At 43.1% G+C, this 26,574-nt stretch overlaps 2 protein-coding genes and 1 long non-coding RNA gene across 5 annotated transcripts in view; 1 reads left to right on the top strand and 2 right to left on the bottom strand.

The window, feature by feature from the left end:
- Positions 1–8,097, top strand: part of LOC306930227 (proteinase-activated receptor 3-like) — a 401,892-nt gene extending 393,795 nt beyond the window's left edge. Inside the window, 1 exon segment of the mRNA XM_079511069.1 lies at positions 8,085–8,097. The gene's annotated coding sequence lies outside the window, so the exon portion shown is untranslated.
- On the bottom strand, positions 6–8,735 carry LOC306930236. The gene is made up of 5 exons (XR_013790867.1): positions 8,604–8,735; positions 7,183–7,329; positions 5,334–5,579; positions 4,639–4,782; positions 6–2,189 (listed from the first exon to the last, which is right to left on the bottom strand). It is a non-coding gene; the product is annotated as an uncharacterized lncRNA (long non-coding RNA).
- Positions 8,736–10,591: 1,856 nt separating this feature from the next.
- LOC306930226 (uncharacterized protein) lies at positions 10,592–26,253 on the bottom strand. 3 transcript variants are annotated; one of them, XM_079511068.1, is made up of 7 exons: positions 26,097–26,253; positions 22,162–22,383; positions 18,449–18,682; positions 16,821–17,141; positions 15,619–15,771; positions 11,499–11,591; positions 10,592–10,862 (listed from the first exon to the last, which is right to left on the bottom strand). In XM_079511068.1, exons 2-7 carry the CDS (start codon positions 22,379–22,381, stop codon positions 10,828–10,830), a joined length of 1,056 nt encoding a protein of 351 aa, XP_079367194.1. In that variant the 5' UTR covers positions 22,382–22,383; positions 26,097–26,253; the 3' UTR covers positions 10,592–10,827. The 3 variants fall into 3 exon arrangements, with proteins under 3 accessions (XP_079367194.1, XP_079367192.1, XP_079367193.1); XM_079511066.1 differs by having other exon boundaries at positions 10,592–11,591; XM_079511067.1 differs by having other exon boundaries at positions 10,592–11,591; positions 22,162–22,298.
- Positions 26,254–26,574: the final 321 nt, after the last annotated feature.

Raw genomic sequence — 26,574 nt, 5'->3', positions numbered from 1 at the left:
AAAACCAGAATCAACTTTGGTATACTTTATTTTATTTGGATGGGACAATGCACAATGAACACTAGAAATAGATGGCAACCTAAGACCATAATGGAGCATAGACTCCTTCACACAATAAATACAGTACAGTAAGTTTACTGTTATGAATGTGCAGTGGATCAATATTCTGCTGTCATTGTGGGAATGGATTTCGTTCATCATGGTCATTGTGATTGCTTTGTTAATTAATGTAAATTTTAGTGTCAGGTTATTTTCCGGCTACTACTAGCAGGGCAGTGTTATATAACCTCACAACACTATGCCAAAAAATAACCCTAAGCTCAGTAAAACTATGCCTAGCTATACCTAACCCTAACCTGTAAAACAAGCACCCCCTCAGCAACCATCGACTCCCAGGCTCTGCAAAAAAGCCCCTCCCCGGAGAAGGAAGGTCTGAGTGGAACTACAGGAAACATGGGGGCTGTAGTCCATTGTAGTCCAGGAAGAGCTGACATTATGTACAGTCACCAAATCATGTTAAAACTTTCAAAACACAGGAAATAAACAAAACACATTCCATCATTTTTGAGCGGTGCCAAACCACTCCAATTGACTGGCTGCGTGTATGTCTGTATGAGTACAAACAGTGGTGTTGTTGAGCAGCCTTGCGTTTACCATCCAGCCACTCTACCCCTGAGCCACCGCCGCCCCATTATAGGGGAGAAAGTTTCCAAACTTCACTCAGAATAAAATAAATAATCTTATTATATGTTGTGATTATTTAATTCATGTGGTGAAAACCATTAGTGCTTAGGGACTCCTCGGGAACGCTAGGCCCAACCGGGGCCTACCAGAAGCCAGGGTGTTTCCTACTCTTCGGACACAGTTGGAGGCGCGCCATCCCAAGGTAACTTGAGCCACGAGAGGCGCTGCCGAGCAAGCTGAACTGAAGCGAGCGAGTCGCCGTGCCGAACGTGCAAAATGTGCTTGAGTCGGCTCGATAAGAACAGAATCGTAAATAATCGTCCACCCTACTCGGAACCTCCGACACACAACAAAGCTATGTTTTAGAAAGCCAAGTGGCCAAATAGTAGCTTTGTTGTCGTTTTTGACCGGAGGCCCTCCCCCGCAAATGAGATACCTTGGCTCTCATCGCCCGCTAGTGTTGATTACCCAGCACCAACAGCTCTCAATGGGTAGCCTAATCACAATATGTATATGAAAGGGGCGTCAAAACACTCCCTCATTTTGATGAGGGGGCATGAACTTGAAGAAAACTCCTTTTTCGATTTCCCTGAATTTTCCCTTTCACTGTAACATATTTACAGTATTGTTGATTCATCAGCTCCACCCCTGCATGAATCATCACATGTCGATACGTTGGTAACAATACATTGCCACACACTGCAACTAAATGATTGTCCCCTTTCTATGAGTCTTTAAGTGCATGTTTAGATTACTTTTATCACTACAGCCTTTTCTACAAATTGTACAAGTAAAGGGTTTTTCCCCTGTATGAGTCCTCATATGTTTGTCAAGATAATCTTTCCGACCAAATCTCCGTTGACAAACTATACAAGTATGGGGCTTTTCCCCTGTATGAGTGAGCATGTGTCTTCTTAGATGACTATTGTCACGATATGCTCTGCCACAAACTTCACAAATAAAGGGCTTTTCCCCTGAATGTACCCTCATGTGCAATTTTAGATGACTTATGTGACGACAAGCTTTGCCACAAATAGCACACGTAAAGGGCTTTTCTCCAGTATGAATCATCATGTGTTTTTTTACATTACCAAATTGACGAAATACTTTTCCACAAACATCACAACTAAAGGGCTTTTCCTCTGTATGAGTCTTCATGTGTTGTTTTAGATCACTCTTTTTACTACAGTTTTTGCCACAAACTCTACAATTAAACCCTTCTCCTTCCACGTGTTGTGGCGTTTGTGACGTCAGTGGGTTTAAAGCTGACTGACCTTCCCAGGTCGCCGCCCAATCCTCATCACTGTCTTGAGTGTCTTCAATGTCAGGTTCAGAACAGTATGAAGATAGGAGTTGGTCCGTTGAGGTGCTGGATAGAGGCTTTGTCTCTCCGTTTTCATCATCATTTTCACTTTTCACTGCCAGTAACGTCAACGTTGACCCGTCAACCTCCTCTGGTCTTTGAAGTAGCTCTTCATATTCCTGTTTAATCTGTGGAGCCTTGTCTAGGGAAGAAAACATAACATGGGAGAGCAACATTAGACAACCCAGGTGCTCACCACAGACACAAAAGTCAAAGTTAAAATAGTAAAATGTGCTCCTGGATCAGACGGGATAAGACATCAAATGGGAGATCCGGGCCCTGATGAAGAGCGCTTGTGGCTGCTCCACTTTACTCAGTGCTCAAATTTCCCATTTTTTATCATTAGATGTTTGAACTTTAAAATGCTCCATGCAGAGTTTCATATATTTTATAGATGTGGTCATTGTTGGAACATCCACTGTAAATTAAATGCTCAGTGCCCACACTTTTTTGACTTGAGAGCTACTTTCAAAATGACCAGCTCCACGAGATCTACCCACAAAAAAATAAAATAAAAAGGATCCCAATGCTGAAAATAGTTTAAGTAAAGTAAAGGGGGGACTTTGGAATAGCGTTACAAGACACACATAACATACTTGGAATGAGAAATAGAATGGGAAATGGAATGGGTAGGTTTTTTTGTTTTGAATAACTTTGTAATGCTACTGATGTTTGTGCACAACACTCTTGAAAACAAAGTATTGGATTGTTGGTTTCAGCTGACAGGCCCTTTTTGATGTCAATCAATCAAGTAACCTTAATTAACACAAACACTGCTCATGACTGCGCATTCCGCCAATTAAGTCACTGCTCGTCATAATAAATCCTCTGTCAATTGTAAACGAACGGTAACATGAATGAACTCTTCAAGCCTGACACGTCAGAAATAAAATCAACAGCGCCTGACACAGGCATGCATTACCTCTCCATCAAATAAAGGAATATAATCCAAAGCTGCACAGCACACGACGAAAGGCATTTTGCTTCTCTATTCTCTCGTGTAACATTTATAACTGAAATAAAGTCAGAGGCTTCGTGGAAAAAACACCACCCGACCATAACATGAACTCTTATTAAGCGCAACCAATCAAGCCTGACACATGTAGGCATCCCAGGCTCTAGGTTCTATGGAACTAAACAAAAAACTAAAACAAATAGGCTAAATAAGGCATATATATAAGTTTTGCCAATCAAAACGACACACGCTGTCAAGTGTAAACGAACGGCATTTTTCTTCTCTTGCTATAAAAGTAACTCCCCACCTTCAAAACCGCAAAAAACACCTTCAAAACCGCACTGAAAACCCACCTGTTCAGATTAGCATTCCCTAGCTGATGTGTTTTTAACTTGTTACATGTAATGTTTTACTGGTTTTATTCTTTACTTATTCTTCTAATAAAGTCATCTTTTTCTCTTCTCTTGAAATGTGTATATAAGGTTACTATTATTGCTGCCAAATAAGTAAAGTAAAGCTATAGGCACGAGGTAAGAAACTATATAATTCTTCACTGTTCACAGCACCCAGGCAGGTGTTCTTAATCGCGTCGCATTATCAAAGTAGCCTATACCACACTAACTTTGTGATCAACCTTCTTAATTTGCTTATTTTATTTGTAAAAAGCAACACTGTATTAACTTATTAAGACATGGCAGTATAATATTGGTGCAAAATGGAAATATGTAATTACATACCGGTAGTTAATATATATATATATATATATATATATATATATAAATAAAGAGAGAGAGAGAGAGAGAGAGAGAGACGTTCCATTTCAAAGAATAAAAAAAATGCCATCTAGCGCGAGGCCTCGCAGGCACGACTTCGTGAGGCCCTGTGCGGCCGCATCATTCGCACAACCTAAAAAGCGGCTCTGTCTCTGAGAGTGCAATATTATAGTTACTGTACTTATATTAGTGCAGAAAAGAAACAATAAATCCAGCTTTGGAGAAGATGCGCTCCGATGTGGTTGTAGTAGCATGCGGCAGGGAGTCGGGGATGGATAGAATCCTCTTCGCTACAGGTGCTGTGATAACGTGGCACATTATTTTTCCACCACGGTCGTGGACTTCTTTGCATATTTTAAAATGCAACCATGTCACTTTTGACTTATTTTTCTGCGTGGACGGCATGACTGTAGCTGCACTTGTTGACTTCCTCGTTAACACGTGAGGACGGAGCCAGCGCTCGCGGACCAAAATGGGCCAGCTCGCGGACCAAATGACCTGTGCTTATCGATTGAACGTCGATTAATCGTCAGCCCTACGGAACGCTCCGTCAAATAAGCTTTATTATTGATATTTTTTTGCTTGGCGATGACATCAAGATGTGATTCTTTATTTGTGTGTGTGTGTGTTGTCCCCCCCCCCCCCCCCCCCCCCCCCCCCACTGCATCCTACTGACTGACCTTGCCCGCAAGATTATTGCTGAGGAAATTATCACATTCTTCATCACGAGCACCATGGCAGATTTATTATATACCTATGATAATAATTAATTATTACCCTATGAATATGTCTGCTAACACAGACCTCAATGTGCAGTAGTCAGTGGAAACAAGTAAATTAAATGAAAGTAAAACATTACATACCTATCCTATACAACTTTACTACAGGTTGCAGTCTTCCCTCAAGCATTCCACTTCCCCGGTTCTTCTCTCGCTGTTCCTCTGACAAAATTGAATATCTTCTGGAGGTCATCTCTTTAGAAAGTGTAGACCTTTCCATGTGGTTGTCTGTGGATGACACCAGAAAAGAGGGGGGAGGGGTGGATTTAGCATTCACCAACCTTATTACCAAGATATATAAAGCTACAGGCTGTAGAATGAATGTTACAGGAAGAGTGGTTCAGGTTCTAAAAAACACCTCGTCTGTAACTAAACCCATTTCTAAGTCTGCTAAGAATGACCCAAGGCCCAAGGCCCTTTACCCTTAATTAAGGGTATTCATAGTCCAGTATTCGGTCAAGAGGTGGCCACCGAAAACTACAACATTGACTAACAACGGTGGTCACCTCTTCACCGAAAACTGGACTATGAATAGGCCTTTAGTCTTATTAGGCCACTTGTGTTATCCTCTGATTCAGTGTAGGGGGAGGTGACCATAGACTAGATCCAGCCCTCAATGGCAGTTCCAGTTTAATAATAATCTGCCCTGGGCGCCTGTAACCTCACACAGCAGGTGGTCTCACAAGATGACAAACCATCTGTCTGAGAGACTGCAAACTACGACCCTCCCTTGCTATCCACAGAAATATAAAGTGTAATTAATGCATAGCAAATCTGACCTGTTGTCATGTGTTCAGTTGAGGTGCTGGCTACAGGTTCTGCCTCTCTATTTTCATCACCATCTTCATTGTCACTTTCCACTGTCATTAGTAATGTTAACCCATCAGCCTCCACTAGTCTTTGACGTAGCTCCTTCTGTTCTTCTTTATTGTGTGGAGCCTCTAGTTCCTCCTGGACCAGACCGGAGCTCCTCTCCTGTTGTTCAGGGGAAACCTCCTCTTCACACACAGGGAGGTCCAGCGAGTCTAGGCGAAAGATACAATGAGAGAAAAGCATTGAATGTTTGAACTTACAACTTTCCTCTTTCATTTTCAAAATTGTTTGTCTTCCACTCCGTTACCATTGCCTCATTCAAAAGTTTAGTTATTTCCAACACAGCAGCTCGGACAAAATGGTAAATGACAGCAGAGTCTTTTCAAAGAAAAAGTGTGCATAGAAAGAAAAAGCTGGTCAATGAATCTGTAAACACCCAAATGAAAGGAGCAATTCCAGGAACCATGACACAACACAGTGAAAGTGAAGCGCAGGGGACCGCATCGGAGATAGGTATAGGCTAACCCATGCAGCCAGGCTGCCAGCCCACCAGTGTCAGTGACACATGAGGCTGGTTTAGGCTGCACATTCATATTGACAGTTGACAGCCCAGCCACTGCAGCGACTAGCGAGGTAATCTAAATAGATTGTCATAAACGTGCATGGTCACGGTGTCATGAACGGACCACAGTGATAGAGACAGACAGACAGGACAGGAGGAGATGTTGCAAAACAGCGTGTGTGTGCGCCTATGTTATTTAATTCATGGTTCACTCACATGCAGGTTCAGGTTTTGTTCACTAATATATTGTTGTAACTTGTAGGCTATATTAAATGAATAAATACTTTAATCATTTAATATAGGCTATAGGCTACAACTAACAACACACAGCAGGCGCGTAGCATGGATCAAATGATTGACTGGGCAAATTAGCATGGAGGGGGTGGGGGGTGGGGTAGCGCATCCCTGGCCGATAGGTGTGAGGTGTGAACGGTTTGGGTGACCATTTTAAAACAAAGGCGGCTTGCATGCTGTGGTTTACTAACCAGAAATTTGCATGCACAAGGCTCGAAGTTAAAATGGGCCAACACGGCCCGTGGCCCAATGGACCCTACGCCGGTGACACATAGTGACAATTGCTTGCAATTAAGTTGCGATATGTGCGTGCGTGTGTGTGTATGAGAGGGGGGGTGAGGCGGGCAGCAAGGCAAGGCTGACTTTTTTCGTCATGTAACTATGGTTTCCAAGGCCGTACTGCAGTTGTTCATGTCGCAAAAACGAGGGCGAGGCTTGATTTCATAGGGCGTGCCAGATAGATTTCAGCCGTCACATTTATTAACGTCGGAACGAAATTAAGGAAGGATCAGCTGTTTGCGATCACTTTATAAATGCTGTGGCGACGTGGGTGTACTACGAAACTTACACTCGAATTTGGGGCAGATTTTACACTCAATTGATAAATGAGGGCATTAGTCTCCATCAGGTCGGAAGGCTATGTTTTAACTCCTGTCCGTCCGTTTGTTTCTTTGTATGAGCTACATGTTACCGTGGGTTACAAACGTTCATGAGGCAGAGGCCATATGTTGCGTACTAAGCTTGTGCACTGGGAATACACCTGACACTTATAAAAACGACCTCTGGGAGTCTCAATAAAAATAATAATCTGCATCCATGATTTCAAATGTTATTATCTACATCTGTCTATGGGACAAAATGTTTTGTTTATTTAGTTGTTTTGTGCCAACTGACTGAATGATGCTACACAGCCCAACTATTATGGGGGGGATCCGGTGTTCCCTGTAAAAGCCACACACCCAAGTCAAAGTCATGGAAGTGCCGGGGTAATCGTCTCGGTCTCTTCCCCCGTCCTGCTGCTGGGAGCTCTGGAGAAATGGTTCTGGCTGGTTCTGGAGAACTCATTTTCACCTGCAGGCTGGACTCCATAGACCGGTCTGGAGTCTCTGGAATGAAGGAATAGAATAAGGACGCTGATGTTTTTGTACTGTAGATGAAGGTTGAGTGTGTTACACAGATGTAAATACTAAGCATTTAAAGTATGAGGTATAAAGTACAACCGCCTTGTGTTCATACAACAAAATGTTTGGGTATTGGGTAAGACTGACGTTATGTATCTTTCAGGACGTTTCACTGCTTTGTCTCAACCATTACTCGATGGCTCTGGTCTCAGCCACTGCATGTATTTTTTGACATTCCGTTTCTCTCCAAAGTTGAATGTTGCCACTACTGTTTTAGCAGCCATAAACTACACAGGTTCATCAGGTATCTTTGTAAAGTTAGTGTTAAAAGCAGGTAAAATCAGTCACTCACTCTAACATTCAATGTAGTAGAAGACCTGCGAGTTTACACCGCAGATATGTCATCTCCACCTACAGGAAATACGTTTTCTGCGACCATGAGAACCGTTTCTGAATTAGTCTATAGATGACATAGCTATATGTTGAACATGAGTGGTATTCCCCTTTAAGTAAAACAATCTTAGTACTTCTTCTACCACAGCGAGAAGGTAATCCAATGAGAGCATGTATGAGAATATTTAACTATTCAGATCCTAGGCTTTGATGAATTGAGCTGTACTACTAAAAGGACCCCAATGGAAACAACAAGCCATCTTGGATAAATCCTTTTAGCAGACCTTAGATTGTACTGTACTTCCCTGTGCTTGTCCGTGCAAACTGTTAATAAAGTATTCAATTAGGCTTCTCTCCTCACCTAGTACAGACCATTGTAGAATTCTGTACTAGTTACTGTCTGAGTATTAACCAACTACAAAACTGTCACAATTGTTATATAATCGCCTAATCAAAATGATTTGGGATAATGGCAACTCTTGCATATACTAATGCTACTAATGTAGCTTATTTCCAAATGAAAACTAATACAATTATATTAAAAATAGAGGAAATAGCTCAATCTACAAGCTTATTTTGAGAACTTTGAGTGTTAAGTCGCTATTTGTCATGCATATTAAACAGAAATGCATTTTTTTGTATTCATATGTTCAATCATTCAATGCCAAAACACAATTAAATCGTTATAACGATTATTTGCGTGACAATCAAACATGTCAACAGCCCTAGTTGCCTGGCACCATGTTTCAAATGGGAGTCCGTATCAACAAATGCGGGGTCCTTGACATGAAGTGTTTATGAACCACGGGCTTGCAGTTGCAATTAATTGAATACTTAACGTGCGTTTAAAAGAAACATGAACAAACCTGCAGTATGTAGCTGTCAATCACTTTGTTGTGTCTTAATGTGTGTTGCTCCGAGTCCTGCAGTTTCCAGTTTGTGAGACGCTGCTTTTCGTTCACCGTGTTTGTTGTTCCTCACCGCCATGAAAAAAAAACTACACACACCTAATTTCCGGTTCCGGGACAAAGCCAGTTCATTGGTCAAAATGATCCAGGTTTCTTTCGCCCCCTGGTGGAGGGGTGTGTGTGTGTGAGTGTGAGTGTGAGTGTGAGTGTGTGTGTGTGTGTGTGAGTCATTTTCCGTCAGTTTTAGTAGATGAAATGAACACTGGTCAGATTTTTTTATATATATATATATATATATATATATATATACACACACACACACACACACACACACACACACAGTATAATTCGTTGCTGTCGGGAGGAAACCTCATAACTCAATTTTTGAGGGGTTTTTTGGGCATAAATCAGTGCTTGAACACCCTTTACGTCTGTGTGTCGTTTCGAAAATATTGAACAAGTAATTAACAATATATAAAGTGTGGGGTCTCGCTAGGAAACCCCCGACCAGGTGAGTGCGTTGCCATGGTAACCAGACACGCTGTCAGACACACGCTGGCCGTGAACAGGAGGCCCGCCCTCGCCGTGCTGATCGATCACGTCGTATACGTACCAAACCTCCTCCAGCAGTGTGAAATGATGCCGGCGCCACGCCCTAATCAGCAATCAGCAGCAGCCGGATCCCCCGGGAGGGTTGATATAAAAGACGCGGTCATTCAGTGTCTGACAACGGCTGGTTCACCACGGGCACAACGGAGGCGCACCTCGCTAACTACATCGGGTGGCAAGTCAGCCCCACACTGCCTCGCACCCCCCACATATGTATATGCCGAAACTGTATTCTGATATCGCTCTTTCTCACCGTAGACTTTTAGGACGGGACCTGGGAATGTAATGGACGGAGAAGGGATCTACTGAGGGGAAACCTCCCATCTCCGGACACTGCGCTGCATACTGGGAGTGGCGCAGAGCAAGCAATAGTATGGACTAGTCCATACTATAGTCCATACTATAGTCCATATTATAGTTCATACTCCATACTATAGTCCATACTATATCCATACTATAGTCCATATTATAGTTCATACTCCATACTATAGTCCATACTATATGTAGCCGGCTGGAATTGAGCCTTTTTTCAGCCACCGTAGCAGCAGCCTCAGACGCTGCGTCAAGACTAATCTTGATCAGTATTTAAATGCCCAGCCGGTGTGGAATGTTTGTTTGAGTTTAGTTCCTGGGTGACGCACAAGTCCATGGACTATATGGACTATATCCAAAAGGATAACTTATGTGATTGTTATATGAAGTCTAACTCACCTCTCATCCTCTGCAGAGCCAAGGAACACAGAGACCAAAGACATTTATGTTGAACTGTTTATTGAATGAAAAGACTTTCAGTTGATTTCATGCTGGCCCACCTTTAAGTTCAAATAAAAAAACGATTAATCCCCTGTGCAAACCTGTGTCCATCAGTGGTTCTTGGTATCAGACCTAACAAAAGTTACACCACCAACTTCGATGAAGCTGTATTGCTTTGTTTGAAAAATATAAGGTATTCTTAATTTCCTGAAAAATGTATATTTTTCATTTCCTGAAAAATGACTTTTGAGAGCAGATATTATACACACTATTTTTGATCCATAGGCTTGCCCCTGCATGAATCATCATTAGGGACTTTAATTAAGCAACGACGGCTACGGGAGTCAGCTCCGGCAACCAGAAATGGATCAGTGCTCGATACATAAACCTGCTTGCCGTCGCAGCCCTTTCTACTACGGCAGAACCTACACTTACACGTAGTGTCTACAACGCCATGTCATAACCATGTTTATTGAAATTATAGCTGTCATACAGTACATTTACACCGATTGCTCCATCACCTCTTTTCTGCTGTGTAATGTGTTGGCATGCTCTGAATTAAGAAATAACACTAATACCACATGTCACATTAACCATGTTTATTAAAACGGTTTTAGAATAACACAGATTGCTCCAGCACCTTCCTCTTTCCACTGCTGATCATGTCCAGCGCATGTAAGAATTAAAATATCGGCAAGTTAGCGGACACGCGACGGGGTGTTTTAAAAAAAAAAAACACATGCTGCATAGACGCGTCACCATGGGAACCAATGTCACCGTCGCCGACAACTGTAGCTGTTTGACAGCTACGGCGATTGCGTCATAGCCACCGTACTTCCGCCTGGCGTCGCCGTCCTGAAAACAGTCGTTGCTTAAAGTCCCTATTATGTCAATATGTTGGTAACAAAACATTTGCCACACACTGCTACTAAACGGTTGTCCCCTTACTATGAGTCCTTAGGTGCATGTTTAGATTACATCTTACAGTACAGCCTTTTCCACAAATTAAACAAGTATAGGGTTTTTCCCCTGTATGGATCCTCATATGAATGTTAAGATTTGCTTTGCGAGCAAATCTACGATCACAAACTTTACAAGTATGGGGCTTTTCCCCTGTATGAGTCATCATGTGATTTCTTAGACGAACTTTGTTACCATATGCTCTGCCACAAACTTCACAAATATAGGGCTTTTCCCCTGTATGTACCATCATGTGCATTTTTAGATGACTTGCGGTACGCCAACCTTTGCCACAAATTGCACACATAAAGGGCCTTTCTCCAGTATGAATCATCATGTGTCTTTTTACATCACTAGATGTACTAAATCCTTTGCCACAAAAATCACAAGTAAAGGGTTTTTCCTTTGTATGAGGCCTCATGTGTTGTTTTAGATTCTTTTTACTATATCTTTTGCCACAAACTGTACAATAAAACTCTAGTTCTTCTACATATTGTGTCTTTTGTGATGTCAGTTGAGTGTCTTCAGTACCAGGTTCTGCCAGTAACGTCAACCTCGACTCATCAACCTCCTCTGGTCTTTGAAGTAGACCCTCTTGTTCCCCTTTATTATGTGGAGCCACGTCTAGGGAAGAAAAGATAACATGGGAGAAAACAACATTAGATGTTTGAAGTTTTGAACGCAGAGAACGAAACAAGCAGGTGCTAACCACAGTAAAAAGTGCTCCTAGCCCTGATGAAGAGGACCGCTTGTGGTCAAAACATGCTGGTTAAATAAAGGCTGCTCCCCCTTTTTAACTGACAGTAAGTAACTTTATGACAGAATTTCTCTTTTTAATCATTAGATGTTTGAACTTTAAAATGCTCCAGTGTTTCCTATATTTTATAGATGTGGTAGTTGTTAACAAAAAAACATTGCATGGATGCACCTGGGACGTATCATCAGTGATGTATCCCAAGGTCATCGAGGTTTCGGGTCTCTCGAACATCATACCCCTCACTCAGGTGACCCAGCCAGGGTGATCAAGTCCCGATATACGTCCCAGTATCTACCCTCAATCAGTCCCATTAGGGAAAAACCAGGGCCACACAATCCGTTGCTCCAGAACTACTCTGCCAGGACTGGGAGAACCAGATTCTGGCACGTGGAAGGAATTGACTCCTGTCGGGCCCCTCCTACGTCTCACTAGATCCACTTCTGCTCTCACCAGGCCCAGGACCTGTGCGTTGCACCAGACTCCCAGCACCAAACACTTCATTCAGGAGTGGTGGATTATAATGGCCCTCCTAAAAGCCTCACCAAGGGTTTTTTGGGCTTCCTCCTCACGGAGGACACAGGCTGGGGCGCTAACCCATACTGCTCACCCGGGTGCCGTATACATTCCGGCTGTCACCCGTCTCTCCGGTGGTCACCAGACTATACCTGGTTGTCACACACTATTCCTATGAGTCACTATAAATAGAAGAACTATATCAAAAAACATCGACTGTAATACACTGTAAATAAATGGTCTATTTCCAAATAAATCTAACCCTCAAACACATCAAATCCATTTTTATTGGCTTTCTACATAATTTAATTGAGAAATGTTTCCCAGTAACAGGGGTTTCCTCTCTAGCCTTTTGTAAATTTCAAAATCTTGCAAATTGTGTTTGCTTTTAATTTTTACCCCATTTTGGCAATTAATTCCACCCCCAAGTATCTCGGGGTCTTGTTCACGAGTGAGAGAGGACGGAGAAGGAGATCAGCCGGAGAATCGGAGCGGCAGGGCCGGTATTGCAGTCGCTGTACCGCACTGTTGTGACGAAAAGAGAGTTGAGCCAGAAGGCAAAGCTCTCTGTTTACCGAGCAATCTTCGTTCCTACTCTCACCTATGGTCATGAAGTGTGGGTCATGACCGAAAGAATAAGGTCACGAATACAAGTGGCCGAAATGAGTTTTCCTCGACGGGTGGCTGGCATCTCCCTTAGAGATAGGGTGAGAAGTTCAGTCACACGAGAGAGACTCGGAGTAGAACCGCTGCTCCTTCGCCTGGAAAGGAGCCAGCTTAGGTGGCTGGTTAGGATGCCTCTCGGGCGTCTCCCTAGGGAGGTCCTCGACGCACGTCCCACTGGGAGGAGACCCCGGGGCAGACCAAGGCGCAGTTGGAGGAAACACATCGACTCACTGGCCTTGGAACGTCTCGGAATCCCCCAGGAGGAAGTCACTAATGTTGCTCTGGAGTCTGGAGAGGGAAGTCTGGAGCACTCTGGTGGAGCTGTTGCCCCCGTGACCCAACTACGGATAAGCGGTTGAAGATGGATGGATGGATGGATGGAATTCCACCCCGACACACACATTTCTGCGTTGCCACAGCAACTTACTGGCTCACCTTGCCCGCAAAAGTATTGCTGGAGAAATGATCAATCAACTAAGCTATGGTCAGAAACTAAAAACCAGATTTTCGAACATAAACATCAAATCGGACAACACTCTCATCACTGACAACCTTGATGTGGCCAACTACTTGAATATCTTCTTTACAAACATAGCAACAACTCTGGTTAACAAACTGCCCTCCCACTCTGGGCTCTTTGGTGTAGAGCACATTACAACCTTCTACAGAAACCTAGGTGTTTGTAAAGACGATTTTAAACTAGTTATGGTAACAACTGATGAGGTAATTAAGAAACTGAATGCCCTCCAACCCCACAAGGCCACAGGCCATGACAACATTCCCTCCAAATTTCTCAGAGACTCAGCCATCTCTATAGCTCCAATCATCACCCACATAGTAAACCTCTCCATCAAACAGGGACAGGTCCCCCAAGATTTCAAACTGGCCAAAGTAACCCCCTTGCACAAGAAAGGGAGTAAATTAGACCCCGGCAACTACCGCCCTATTTCTATTCTTAGTTCCATCTCGAAAGTGATGGAAAAAATAGTCTATGAACAGGTTGAAAAGTATCTTGCCACTAATAAATTATTGTACGAGTTCCAATCTGGCTTCAGAACATCCCACTCCACTGACACATGCCTTCTCTATTTGAGCGACCACATCAAACAAGAGGTGGACGCTGGCAAATACTGCGGCATGGTCATGCTGGACCTCCAAAAGGCGTTTGACACCGTGAACCACTCCATACTGGTTAACAAGCTAAAAGCAATTGGTTTCGATAGCACATCAGTGAGCTGGATGCAATCCTACCTGGAGGGGAGAGAACAGATGGTGGAAGTGAACGGAACACTGTCCCCCCCCCCCCTCCCAGTGAGCTGTGGCGTTCCACAAGGAAGCATACTAGGGCCTCTACTGTTCCTAATATATGTAAACGACATGACTTCAGCTTGTGACTGCAACTTGTTCCTGTTCGCAGATGACTCAGCACTGCTGGTCTCGGACAGGGACAAACTGCAGGTTGAAAATGCCCTCAGCTCTGAACTCGGTAGAATCTGCACCTGGCTCGCTGATAACAAACTATCTTTACACCTGGGAAAAACTGAATCCATTCTCTTTGGCTCTATTAGTAATCTCAGCAAGGCAAATGGCTTCTTGGTTAGAGTGGGTGACAATGTTATCACACGTAAAGATGAAATTACCTACCTAGGTTCCATCCTGGAGGCTAATCTTTCCGGTGATAAAATGGCCACCAACGTAATCAAAAAAGTCAACCATAGAACAAGATTCCTCTACAGGATCTCCTCACTGGTCAACAAAAACACCTTGAAGACCTTAACAGGAGCCCTTGTACAGGGTTTCTTTGACTATGCATGCACCTCCTGGTACCACAGCACCTCAAAGGCCCTTAAAACCAGGCTCCAGACTTCCCAAAACAAACTGGTCAGGCTCCTACTTGATCTAGCCCCCCGAACCCACCTCACCCCTGCCCACTTCGACAGGCTGGAATGGCTTAGGGTCGACGACAGAGTACAGCATCTTGCAATGGGTCTGGTCCACAAGATTCGATACACCACCAAGATACCCATGTACCTGTCTAGATACTTCCTTAATGTTAACGAAGTCCACACCCACAACACCAGAGGGAGTGCAACGAACCATGTACAACCCAGATTCGGCACAAACAAGGGACTAAATTCTTTTCGCTCCTATGCCACCAAAATGTGGAACGCCCTACCAACTGTCATTAAGACATGCGAATCCCTTGACTCCTTCAAAACCGCTCTCAAAGGGCACCTACGGATGGCTGCAATTCGAAACTGGCCCCCGTAAAATCTGAATCCCCCCCCCCCGCCCCCCCTTTTTTCCCCTCACTGTATATATTTATTTTCCCTTTTTACCTCCTTTATGATGAATTCCTGTTCTGTCTATAGAAGTGTCTATTTGTACGTCTCTAAATGTTTTGATGATTTGAACATGTTGGACCCTATTGGAAACAAGTGTAATGCTTAATTGGCTCGTCCACTCACAGTTAACAGCCTTTGTATTGAGTTTGTGCTTGAAATGTACTGTAATTCTGCAAACTGTTAATAAATTCTTCAATCAATCAATCAATCAATCACATTCTTCATCAACACGAACACCATGGCAGATTTTTTTATGTAGAAATTATTAACTTATGAATACAGTGTGTCTGTTAACACAGACCTCAATGTGCAGTAGTCAGTGGAAACAAATAAAACAGAATAAAATAAAATAAAGTAAAACATTACATACCCATCTTACACATTATATATCCTATTACCACAGATGGCAGTGTTGCATAAAGCAATCCACATCCCCGGTCCATCTCTCGCTGTTCCCCTGACAACGTTGCATATCTTCTGGAGGCCATCTCTTTAGATACTGTAGACCTTTCCATGTGGTGGTCTGTGGATAACACCAGAAGAGGGGAGAGACTTAGCATTCACCAACCTTACATACCAGGATGTATAAAGCTACAGCCTGCAGAATGAAGGACAGAAAGTTGAACGTTCAAATATTCAAGAGCGGTTCAGGTGCAAACGAGTCTTTCCTACACTTGTCCATGATGTCATGGACACTGGGCTCACTTCCTTCCTGGACTACAATTCCCATAATGCTTTGGTCCACTGCTCCTCCTTGTGGATAGGGGAGGGCTGTCTTACTGAGACAACATGTAGTCCAGGAAATAAGTGAGCCCAGTGTCCATGACATCATGGAGCCCATGGACACTTTGAAATACTGAATATCTAAAAACACATATTACCCACATAAAAACCCCAGGAAAGTGTTTGTTTCCCAAAAATCATTAAAATAAGATCTGGTTGCAAAAGGGGTGAAGTGGCCCTTTAACACACAAGATGCATTTAGGGAAAAGGAACGTGGAGCCAGAGATAACTGGGCTGGTGGTCGCAATACTAAGGGGTGGTGAAGTACTCAAATCTGTCACTGTTGTTCGGGTAAGTGTAAACTGGGATGGGGAAACAAGTTTCCATTAGGGCCGATTCATACTCCTATTTTAGAGCCGAATAAAAGTCGGTTCGGCTCTGTAGAGCCTACAATGTGACGTAATTTGAGGTTTGGGGGGGCGGGTACCGTCCTAAAGTCGGCTCTTCGGTGCTACTGAAAATTTCTGACGAGCCGAAATCATTTCGGCACTACAGCGCCGAAACAGCGGTAAAATAAGAGTATGAATCGGCCCTTAGTTGGAGCAAAAGAAAAAGAAAAGAAATCCAAAACCTGTTGCTGTTGTAGCTTCCGATGAAAGATTACTGGTTAATTGACTGGCTAATTTAGTGCAGGGGGGGGACGACGACACACCATAGGGATCCAGCCCTCATTGGCAGTTTCACTTTAATAATAATAATAATCACAACCATTGGTCAGAGAGATGGCAAATTACAGCTTCAAGTTAGGCCTGCTATCCAAAATTAAGTAATGTAGCAAAGCTGACTGACCTTCAGAACAGTGTGACGAGAGGAGCTGGTCAGCACTAGTTGGTTGTGATGTTCCACAGTCCTCTACATGAGGTTGTGTTGGCATGTGTTCAGTTGAGGTGCTGGCTACAGGCTCTGCCTCTCTGTTTTCATCACCATCTTCATCGTCACTTTCCACTGCCATTAGTAATGTTAACCCATCAGCCACCTCTAGTCTTTGACGTAGCTCCTCCTGCTCTTCTTTATTGTGTGGAGACTCTGGTTTCTCTCGGGCCAGACCGGAGCTCCTCTCCTGTTGTTCAGGGGAAACCTCCTCTTCACACACAGGGAGGTCCAGGGAGTCTAGGCGAAAGACAAAATGAGAGAAAAGCATTTAATGTTTGAACTTTACATTTCCTGTTCCTCATTCCAAGTTGTTTGTCTTCCACTCCATTACCATTGACTCATCCAAAAGTTTAGTTATTTTCAACACAGCAGCTTGGACAAAACGGTAAATGACAGCAGAAAAGGGGTCTTGTAAGCATTACATTTTAAATTATTTTAAACATCTACCAAAATTCAGTGAAGGAATATGTAAAAAAAAAAAAAAAAAAAAACATTTCCTCGCATGACCATGCAAGCCATGTGGGCTTGTCATAAAAAGTTGGTGTGTCACCTGACAGACAGATGTTACATCTGCGTACAAAGCTTAAAACGCCAGGTCTGTGGTCAGCCATTGTTGTATTTTTTCCTCCATTATATTTATGCCGTTGCTATGCTTTTCTTTTAACCGTTTAGTTTTTTAAAGTCTATGCTGCTACGTTTTTTATAAATTTTATTCACTCTTTGCAGTGTCTTTAATGCCAAGTGCACTTAGCTCTGAGTTTATTTTCTTTACTCTGCTTATTTGCTGATTAACTAATGAGTACATTTCAGTAAAGCTAGACAAGCTATTTTGTCTGTACCTGTGGAGTCATGTGGACATATGTCTTTATTCATAAATACAATGGCAATACACGGCGGGACTGTCCGACAATGTCGGTCGGCAATTGGATCTCGCCGTCTCTCCCTGACGATGAGCGAAGTGCCATGTATTGTGATGGAGAGATGCTGAGTACCTACCTACCACCCAAGGAATAATAACCATGAGTAACAACCCCTATTTGAACTATGGCTATTTGAAAATAGCCAATCTACAAGCTCACAACACATATCATTGTGACATTGCAAGCTTGTAGATCTGCCATGTTCAAAGATTTTGTTGAGAATTAACTGATGTATGGTGGTGGCCACTAGATGGAGGTATCTCACCTCAGAATGGACACCGATTGGTAATGGGAGGAGATAAGGTGATATATTAAAAGGAAGTACCTGTACCTGTGTGCTGATGGAATTGTTTGGAAGTAAAGTTCAGAGACCGCCTACTCCGTCTGCTCATCTCATTTACTAGCTTCCACAGTATATTATGTAGTACACTTTAACTGAGTTTGACATCAATAAGGGGTTTCATAATTGAAGTAATGTCCCCTCATTTACTGGGGTTACACATGGCATGCAATATAACAATAGCACTGACATGATAATGTGTATAAATCATGAATAACAGCGCTATTTGAACTTTGGCTATTTGAAAATAGCCATAAATTAGTACAAGCAATTGATTTCCTCACCCTTAAGACACTGTACGTCACAGGTGGCTAACCACAGGGGATGTGGTTCTGACTTCACTGTAGCCTCTGGTTCCACCATAGCCGCAGCTGCTGGTTCTGGTACCACCGTTGCTGCTGCTGTGCGAGCTTTACGTCTCCCTGCCCTCTCGCTGGGAGGCTCCAACTCTGTGTGCCCCAGATGTAATGACGGTGCCCAGTCAGGGTCTGATTCGGCCATGTCATCTGCTTTTTTACCTGAAAAGAACATAATTTTGTTGCTTTAGTTGTGTAACCGAAATAAAATAAGTAATCTTCACATTAATCTTTGATTTAATTTGATTAATAAACGGGACCTCGTGTGAACCACGCTACATGTGCAAACAGCAACATTAAAAACATTGCTGAGCATAGTTACATCATGTGTAGCGTTGCCAAAATAAAAAAATACATGTAATACTACCGGTAAGTACTGATTGTTATTATTGAATCATTATTCATTCTAGAATCATTGAGTAAGTAAACGGGAGATGTCTGAGATGTCTCTCGTTCTTATAATTGTCACGGGGGCCATCCCGGCAGCCCCAAGCCCCCCATCAATTTGTATCCTTGTTATTGCAACCTACAACGCAGCAATGTCAGCCTACCATAGCTACAGAGCGACAGACAAACAAGTGAAATATAGTAGAGAGATGGAAGACAGGTACTGCAGTGATAGTCTACACACCAGCATCACCGACAAGTACACAGACTGACAGCCTAGAAGCCTATTAGCAACTAACGTACTTGTAGGCTATAGGGGGCGGTCACACGGAGGAGTTTCGCTCAGAACGAGTTATTCCGGTTTCCAAATTTGTTCTGAGGCTACATACCGGTACAGTTCATAAGGAGGCACTAACATGACAGACAGTTCTAGACTCAGGACGTGAACTGAAAACATGCACTACAACAGATTTAAGGATAGAACATGGAACATGGATCGGACAATGCGTGCTAGAGAAATACCATACAGGGAGTAGCTGAACAAGGAAGCAAAGGCACTTTGGAGAAAGTTACTCAACTCAAGTGGGTGACAGTGAAGAAGACAGCATTGAGACAGCAGGGGGGTGATATGTGCCAGGCTGAGATGGGTGCCCACATTTAGCTTTCATTTTATCATTGCAAAACTTCACCTGACAGGTGTCAGGCATTGTAATGCAGACAATGCAGAAAGTAGCTGTGTGTGTGTGTGTGTGTGAATTTAATGTTACATTGACTTTAACTGTGGTCCCCTTTATGAAATAAAATATTATTGTCCAATCACCATCAGGCTTTTATCATTATTGACACATTATTTTAGTGTGTGTGTGTGTGTGTGTGTGTGTGTGTGTGTTCTGTAGACTGTAATTACTTTTGACATTGACATTTCAGCCTACTGGATGGTTCGTTCTAATACAGAATTGGTCGAAGGGGTGGCATTGCACAAAAACGACTTCACATCGTCGGATCAGATGAAGAAAGAACTTGATAAGTCTGTCAGTGGAGAGAGTGATACAATACCAGGTGAAACGAACCCGCCGGGGTCATGCGTGTCCGGAGGCGCCGGAACGCATGGACGACCTCGATATAGCGTTTCTTGTCTACATGGAGTCCATCGGGGCGGTTCAAATGTCATCGGTGGAGGGCTACCACCAGGCTTATGTAGACCCTATTAAGCCATTAATACTGCCTAAGTCCCTGTATGTCATTCATGACAGAAGCATGGATGATTGCGAGTTGCCCGTCCTGCTGCAGCACTGTGAAGAGGATAGAGACCGAACTGGAGCGGTAGCCCCCCCCCCCCCCCCTATTAATTTCAATAGAGGTTGCTCAGTGGCGTTTTGAAGCACCCGGAAGACTGCCGGAAGTGCAATTATAACTCAATGGCTCGAACGAGTGGAAGTTTAGCCTAGCCCGGACCTCAAATTTGAGGACCAGGACTGACGCACATTATGTCATGAACGTCCGTCCACCTCCATGAAAGTGCTGCAGTTCCATTCTTTGCCAGTAGGTAGTGGTAGCTTCAACGTTGGATAGCCTTACTTACTGGGGCTTGGGGACTGCAAGACGTTGCAGCAATAATGGAGGCAGAGGCGGCTGTGGTGGAGAAGGTGACGAGAAAACAACATCAATCGAACGCCTGGTTTGGACAAAGACTAGGAAGGATAACAACTTCCAAAATGCATGATGTGAAGTCCACATGTCTTTCCTCACCATCTATCACAACTGTCAAGGCCATCTGCCTCCCAGCCAAAAACAAGATTGTTCTACCTTCTCCCAACCCTGTGTCCATGCAATATGGTATCGCCAATGAGGACAAAGCAAGGGCGGAACATTTTAAACAGAAGAGTTTCATCGCAACTTCAGCGTTGAGCCATGTAGGGTTGTCATAAACCCTTTTTTTCCAGAACTTGGTGCGTCACCTGACGGACTTCTGTATCCCGGCGGGCGGCTGTCTGGAAGTTAAATGTGCTTTTAAGCACTGTGAAACCACTGTCCGGCAGGCCTGTAAAGATAGCAAATTCTTGCTGTACTTAAGCGAGGATGACGAATACATGCTGAAGAAGAGACACAGGTACTGCGCACAAGTGCAAACCCAGATATCTGCGTTCTGTGACTTTGTGATGTAGACACCACACAAGTGTGCCATAGTCCGTGTTGAACCTGATGAGGCATTCTGGGCAACGCTTCTTCAGAAGGCATAGGAGTAGTCTTCCACAAGGTGTGTCTTCCTGAGCTTGTGGCGTGTTACTTCACTGCAAGGGCACAAACAAACAAGAACACTGCCACACTGAACACAGCCACCATCACCTCTTCCACAAGAGCACCTTTAACTTCACTACAGCCCACTTCGCTTAACTCACAGGGAAGACCACAACGGGCACAAATAAAACACCGGTAGTACAGAGCGAAGACGATGAGAACGATGAAAACGCATGTGCACACTCACACACTGTGGTGCACATGCAGACAAACAATCAGTGGGAGATATGGTGGCTTGTGATGCTGACCCTCCCTGTACCATTCTATGGTTCCACCTCAAATGTGTGGGCCTTACCGTGCTGCCCAATGACAAAGATGTGTGGTTTTGCGATACACACAGGCCTACATACTAGACATAGTTTATTTAGTTTGCTTATTTGCACTGACTCAACTTATTTTTTTCTACAGTCTGCTGCTCTGTTTGGATTCACTTTATTCAGTAATTATTTGCAGTGTCTTTGCATTTGCTTATTTCCAGTGATTGGCTTAGAGTACATTTCAGTGCAGCAACTTAGGTTGCGTTATTTCGTCTTACAGCTGACACCCAAGCCATACGACGTCTCTTTAATATATCCGCTAATGCATTAAATATCTAAATAAATGATGTGATATGTAATTTAACAGCAAACATGGCTCTGAACCCCGGATTTAAACAGAGGTGCAGAGAATGTTCGCTTTGCGGCGAGATGAAAGTGTCGCGACTCACTACTCTCTCATTATACACTCTGCAAAGAACAATGTTATAACAACATCGCTGAGCATATTTGTCATGTGTAGCCAAAATAAAAAAATAATTAATGAATACTGATTATTATTTTTTAATGATTATTCATTCAGGAATCATTGAGTAAACGGGACCTGAGATGTCTCTTGTGAACCACAGTACATGTGCAAACAACAACAACCACCACCACACAGAGCAGTTATCTAGCATTAGCGTCAAATGTGGTACTTACCCGTATGAAAATGTAGTGAACACACATACATGTGTCTGGCAATGTTGTAGAAGGTTATGTCCTTTCGTCTTACAGCTGACACCCAAGCCATTCGACGTTGCTTTGATATATCCGACATCTGATCCCCGTGTGTCTGCCTCCAGGTTGGAAAGGAGAAGAATTTCACTCCAACATCTGAACACTTGTTATAGCATCCGACAACGCAGCACCGTCGACCCATAGCTAAATTAGAGCGACAGACAAACAAGTCAAAGATAGTAGAGAGATGGAAGACAGCTGCGTACTGCAGTGATAGTCGACACAGACAAGTCAACTTACAAACTACAAACTGCAGACCACAGTACAAACTCGTAGGCTGGAAAATGGTGCCAAAAGTGGGCGGAGTTAACCCTGAATCTTGCCTAACGCGTCGCTATGCCTGTCCCTTATGGCTTATTCATACTCCAGTTTTAGGTGATAAGGTTACCACAGAAACGGTGGTTAGTAAAAACAGAGATGTGTTTGGGTGAGCAGTGAAGCGCTTTCCACTGTGGCGGTGGTCATCTCAACACCTAAAACTGGAGTATGAATAGGAGGATTTAATAGCCTAGTGAAGTTATTTGTCATGCGCTGTGAAATATTTGTTTACTAAGCCTACAATGCTAACAAATGCATATTTTCATATGTTCAATGCAATTCAAAACACAATTAAATCGTTATTACAATAATTTGCGTGACAATCTAATCCAATCCAATGCACTTTATAATTTATATAGCACATTTCACAACTCAGGGTTTACAAAGTGCTGTACATAACGTTAAAAGCTAAATACACTGTAAAGCAAAAAAATAGAAATACCAGCAAATCACACAGTAAAAGAACATATGATTTGAAGACAAACAATAAAATCTTAAAAGCAGAGGCAAGGAGGCAACCAGGTGCTCAGGAAGTGTGTAGGTATAAAAAATGTAGAAAAGGTAAAAAGGTGCTCCTGGGATCAATCGGGGTAACACATCGATATAGAGCAAAGAGGAGATCCGGGCACACTTAATGTTAAAAGGAGGAAATATTTTATTGAACCGACATGTTTCGACCTATACGGTCTTCATCAGGGCTAACAACACACAGAGCAACAAACTCATTAAATAGGGCTGGAGACAGGTGGGGACCAGTCCAGCAATTACAATTAACCACTTAGAAGTAGATCACGTGGTTCAACTCATTACATCGTTATTACATAGGAACAATCAGGCAATCATTAAGTAGAAAAAAGTGAAAAAAAGAGAGAAACAAGTGAAAAAAGGACCCAACACATGAAAAAGTACACTTAAAGCTATATACACATACATTGGAAGGCTACACCATTAAAAACAGATATAAATGCAAAATAATCAAAAGGATATAGCATGTATATCGGAGGACATAGACAATAGTAAATGAAGCAAAGGTTAATATAGAGCCCAAATTAACCTATAAAAAGCACATGAAGTCTATGTCCTCATTCAGGCCAGGCGGGGTAATTGCATCCAGGGTGTGAATCCAGAATGTTTCTCTCTGGTTCAGTCTCCTGATGCGATCACCCCCCCTGGTGAGAGGTTTGATATATTCAATACCTGTGATTCGCAACAAAGTATCATTATTGTCATGCCAATGACTAAAATGTCTGGCTATAGCGTAATTAGTAGTTAGGCGGCGCTTGGTTCTGCCTATATAAAACACATCAGGACAAGGACATGTGAGACGATAGACCACATGTGTGGTACTACAATTAATGAAATCATTGATTTTATATATCTTCTGTGTTTTGAGGTCTGAAAAGGTTTTTGCCTGAAGTACATTAGAACAATGAGGACAATTCATACATGTATAAGTACCTATGGGTTTGTGAAGCCAAGATGTCTTTTTGTCAGGAGGAAGGTAACTGTGAACCAATTTGTCCCTTATTGTGGGAGCTCTCCTAAAGGAAAAAATGGGAGGTTCAGAAAACACACTGCGGAGGGATGGGTCACTTTCTATAATAGACCAGTTAGATCTGATGATATTTTGTATACGTGAGGCCGCAGTGCTGTATTGGGAGACAAAATCAGGCCCGTGGATGAATTATCTTTAGCCCGCGGGATGATATTTAATTAGTATTAGAACTGGCCCTCTGGTATATTGCACGGACCACCATAATACTACAAGTCCGACAATTCACTGCGAGTGCATTGGCACATATCACATACTATGAAATCAGTGCTTGGTGAGGATCATAGAACAGGAAACTGAGCTTAATAATAATGCATTTTCAGTTTTAAATGCATTTACTTTTTTGCTGTTTGCCTGGGACGTCCTCATGACCGCGGTGCCCGTGTGTTGAAACACAGTCCGGCCCTCGACCTCGACCGATTTATTTATTTTGGCCCACTGTGTATTTGAGTTTGACATCCCTGCTTTAGATTATTTTGCATTTATATCTGTTTTTAATGGTGTAGCCTTCCAATGTATGTATATAGCTTTAAGTGTACTTTTTCATGTGTTGGGTCCTTTTTTCACTTGTTTCTCTCTTTTTTTCCTTTTTTCTACTTAATGATTGCCTGATTGTTCCTATGTAATAACGATGTAATGAGTTGAACCACGTGATCTACTTCTAAGTGGTTATATGGTCATTTGGTCACGCCTGCGGGTTCCAGTGAGTAGACGCGCCACGCCGCCACAGCATTTTGGACCAGCTGTAGACGTGTCATGGAGGCCTGGTTTAAGCCAACATACAAAGCATTGCAATAGTGCAAACGAGTGGAGATAGAAGCATGAATGACACGTTCAAAATTGTTAAAAGCAAGCACAGACTTGATTTTGGCACACAGCCTCAGGTGATAAAAACTGGACCTGACCACAGCCCTGTTTGTCCAGTTTGAGACCATTGTCAAATTTGACATCAAGGTTGGCATATATGATTGCAGGGGACCAAGGTCGATGGATACAACACCAGGGCCACTAGGCCCAAAACATTAATGACTTCCGTTTTGCTTTGATTCACATTAAGGAAGTTAAGAGCCATCCAGGCCGTAATGTCGTTAAGACAATTAAGAAGAGGTGTCAGGGAACTGTTGCTTTCCTTTTTTTAGGTGCATATAGATTTAGGAATAATCAGAGGAGAGGAGAAAAGTGTTGGCCCAAGGATCGAGCCCTGGGGGACAGGGGGGTAGAAGACGATTCAAAATCCCCAAATTTGACTGAAAAACGTCTATCAGTAAGGTAAGATGAGAACCAGTCTAGGGCAGTGTGATTTTTGATGAATTGAAAATGGTGGACCCTATTGTAAACAAGTGTAATGCTTTATTTATGGTGTCGTCCACAGTTAACAGTTTTTGTATTGAGTTGTGCTTGAAATGTACTGTTATTCTGCAAACTGTTAATAAATACTTCAATCAATCAATCGTCCCTAGGCCCAATGGTCTCAGCTTGCCCACGATGAGTGCTGTTCTCTCGGTGTAACTAGACTCGCGGACTTTTTGCTTGACGGCCAGATTCCCGGAAACGCTCTCCTCCGCCCAAAAAGTCCGCGGAGGTGGAGCTTCTTTTCCATTCTGAGTTTTTAGACAGCTGGTGGATGGAAAAGAAGCTCCACCTCCGCGGAAGACTTGAGCGGAGGAGAGCTTTTCCGGGAATCTGGCCGTCGCGCAAGAATTCCGCGGAGGTGGAGCTTAATTTCCATCCACCAGCTGTCTAAAAATTCAAGCTTTAAGCTGCGCGCAGCCGAGAACGTGCGCAGCTCTTTCGATAGTGTGGCAGCAGCTACTCTCCTGGCAGCGCGAGGCCATTGTCAGCAATGCAAAAGTGACAGGGAAATTATCAGAACTGACTGGAGGACAAAAAACAGTCACGATCGTGCTTTGCAGTTGCAATTGAATACTTTGTATGTAAGTTAGTGTTGAATGTAATGCACGTGCGTTTAAAAGAAGTATGAACAAACCTGCAGTGTGTAGATGTCAATCACTTTGTTGTGTCTTTAAGTGTTTCTCCTGCAGTTTCCAGTTAGTGAGTGAGACGCTTTTTCCACCGTGTTTGTTTTGTTTTTCTCCCCACCGCCGAGCAAGAAAGAACTACACGCACCTAACTTTCGATTCCGGGTCAAAAAGCCAAGCCAGTTCATTGGTTAAAACCATAGAGTATGGTTGTTAAAACGATCCAGTCTCAGTTGTCTTTAAGCCTTTCGCCCCTGGTGGAGGGGTGTGTAACTGAGAGAGAGAGAGGGAGAGAGAGAGAGAGTGAGAGAGAGAGAGAGAGGGAGGGAGAGAGAGAGAGAGAGAGAGAGAGAGTGTGAGAGAGTCCATGAGCTAGCTAGACCCCCCTAATAAGCCTAATTTGCGAGTTAATTACGAAATGGGTGGGCAAATTCTTGTTTGAATTTTAGACTAGCTGTACTACTTCACATTTTTGAGTGGTGTAAA

The sequence above is a fragment of the Electrona antarctica genome, assembly GCF_951216825.1.
Source record: "Electrona antarctica genome assembly, chromosome: 9".
In the NCBI taxonomy this organism is placed as follows: Eukaryota; Metazoa; Chordata; class Actinopteri; order Myctophiformes; family Myctophidae; genus Electrona; species Electrona antarctica.
Note: the sequence above shows the minus strand (reverse complement) of the source record. Positions and strands in the feature narration are given on the sequence as shown.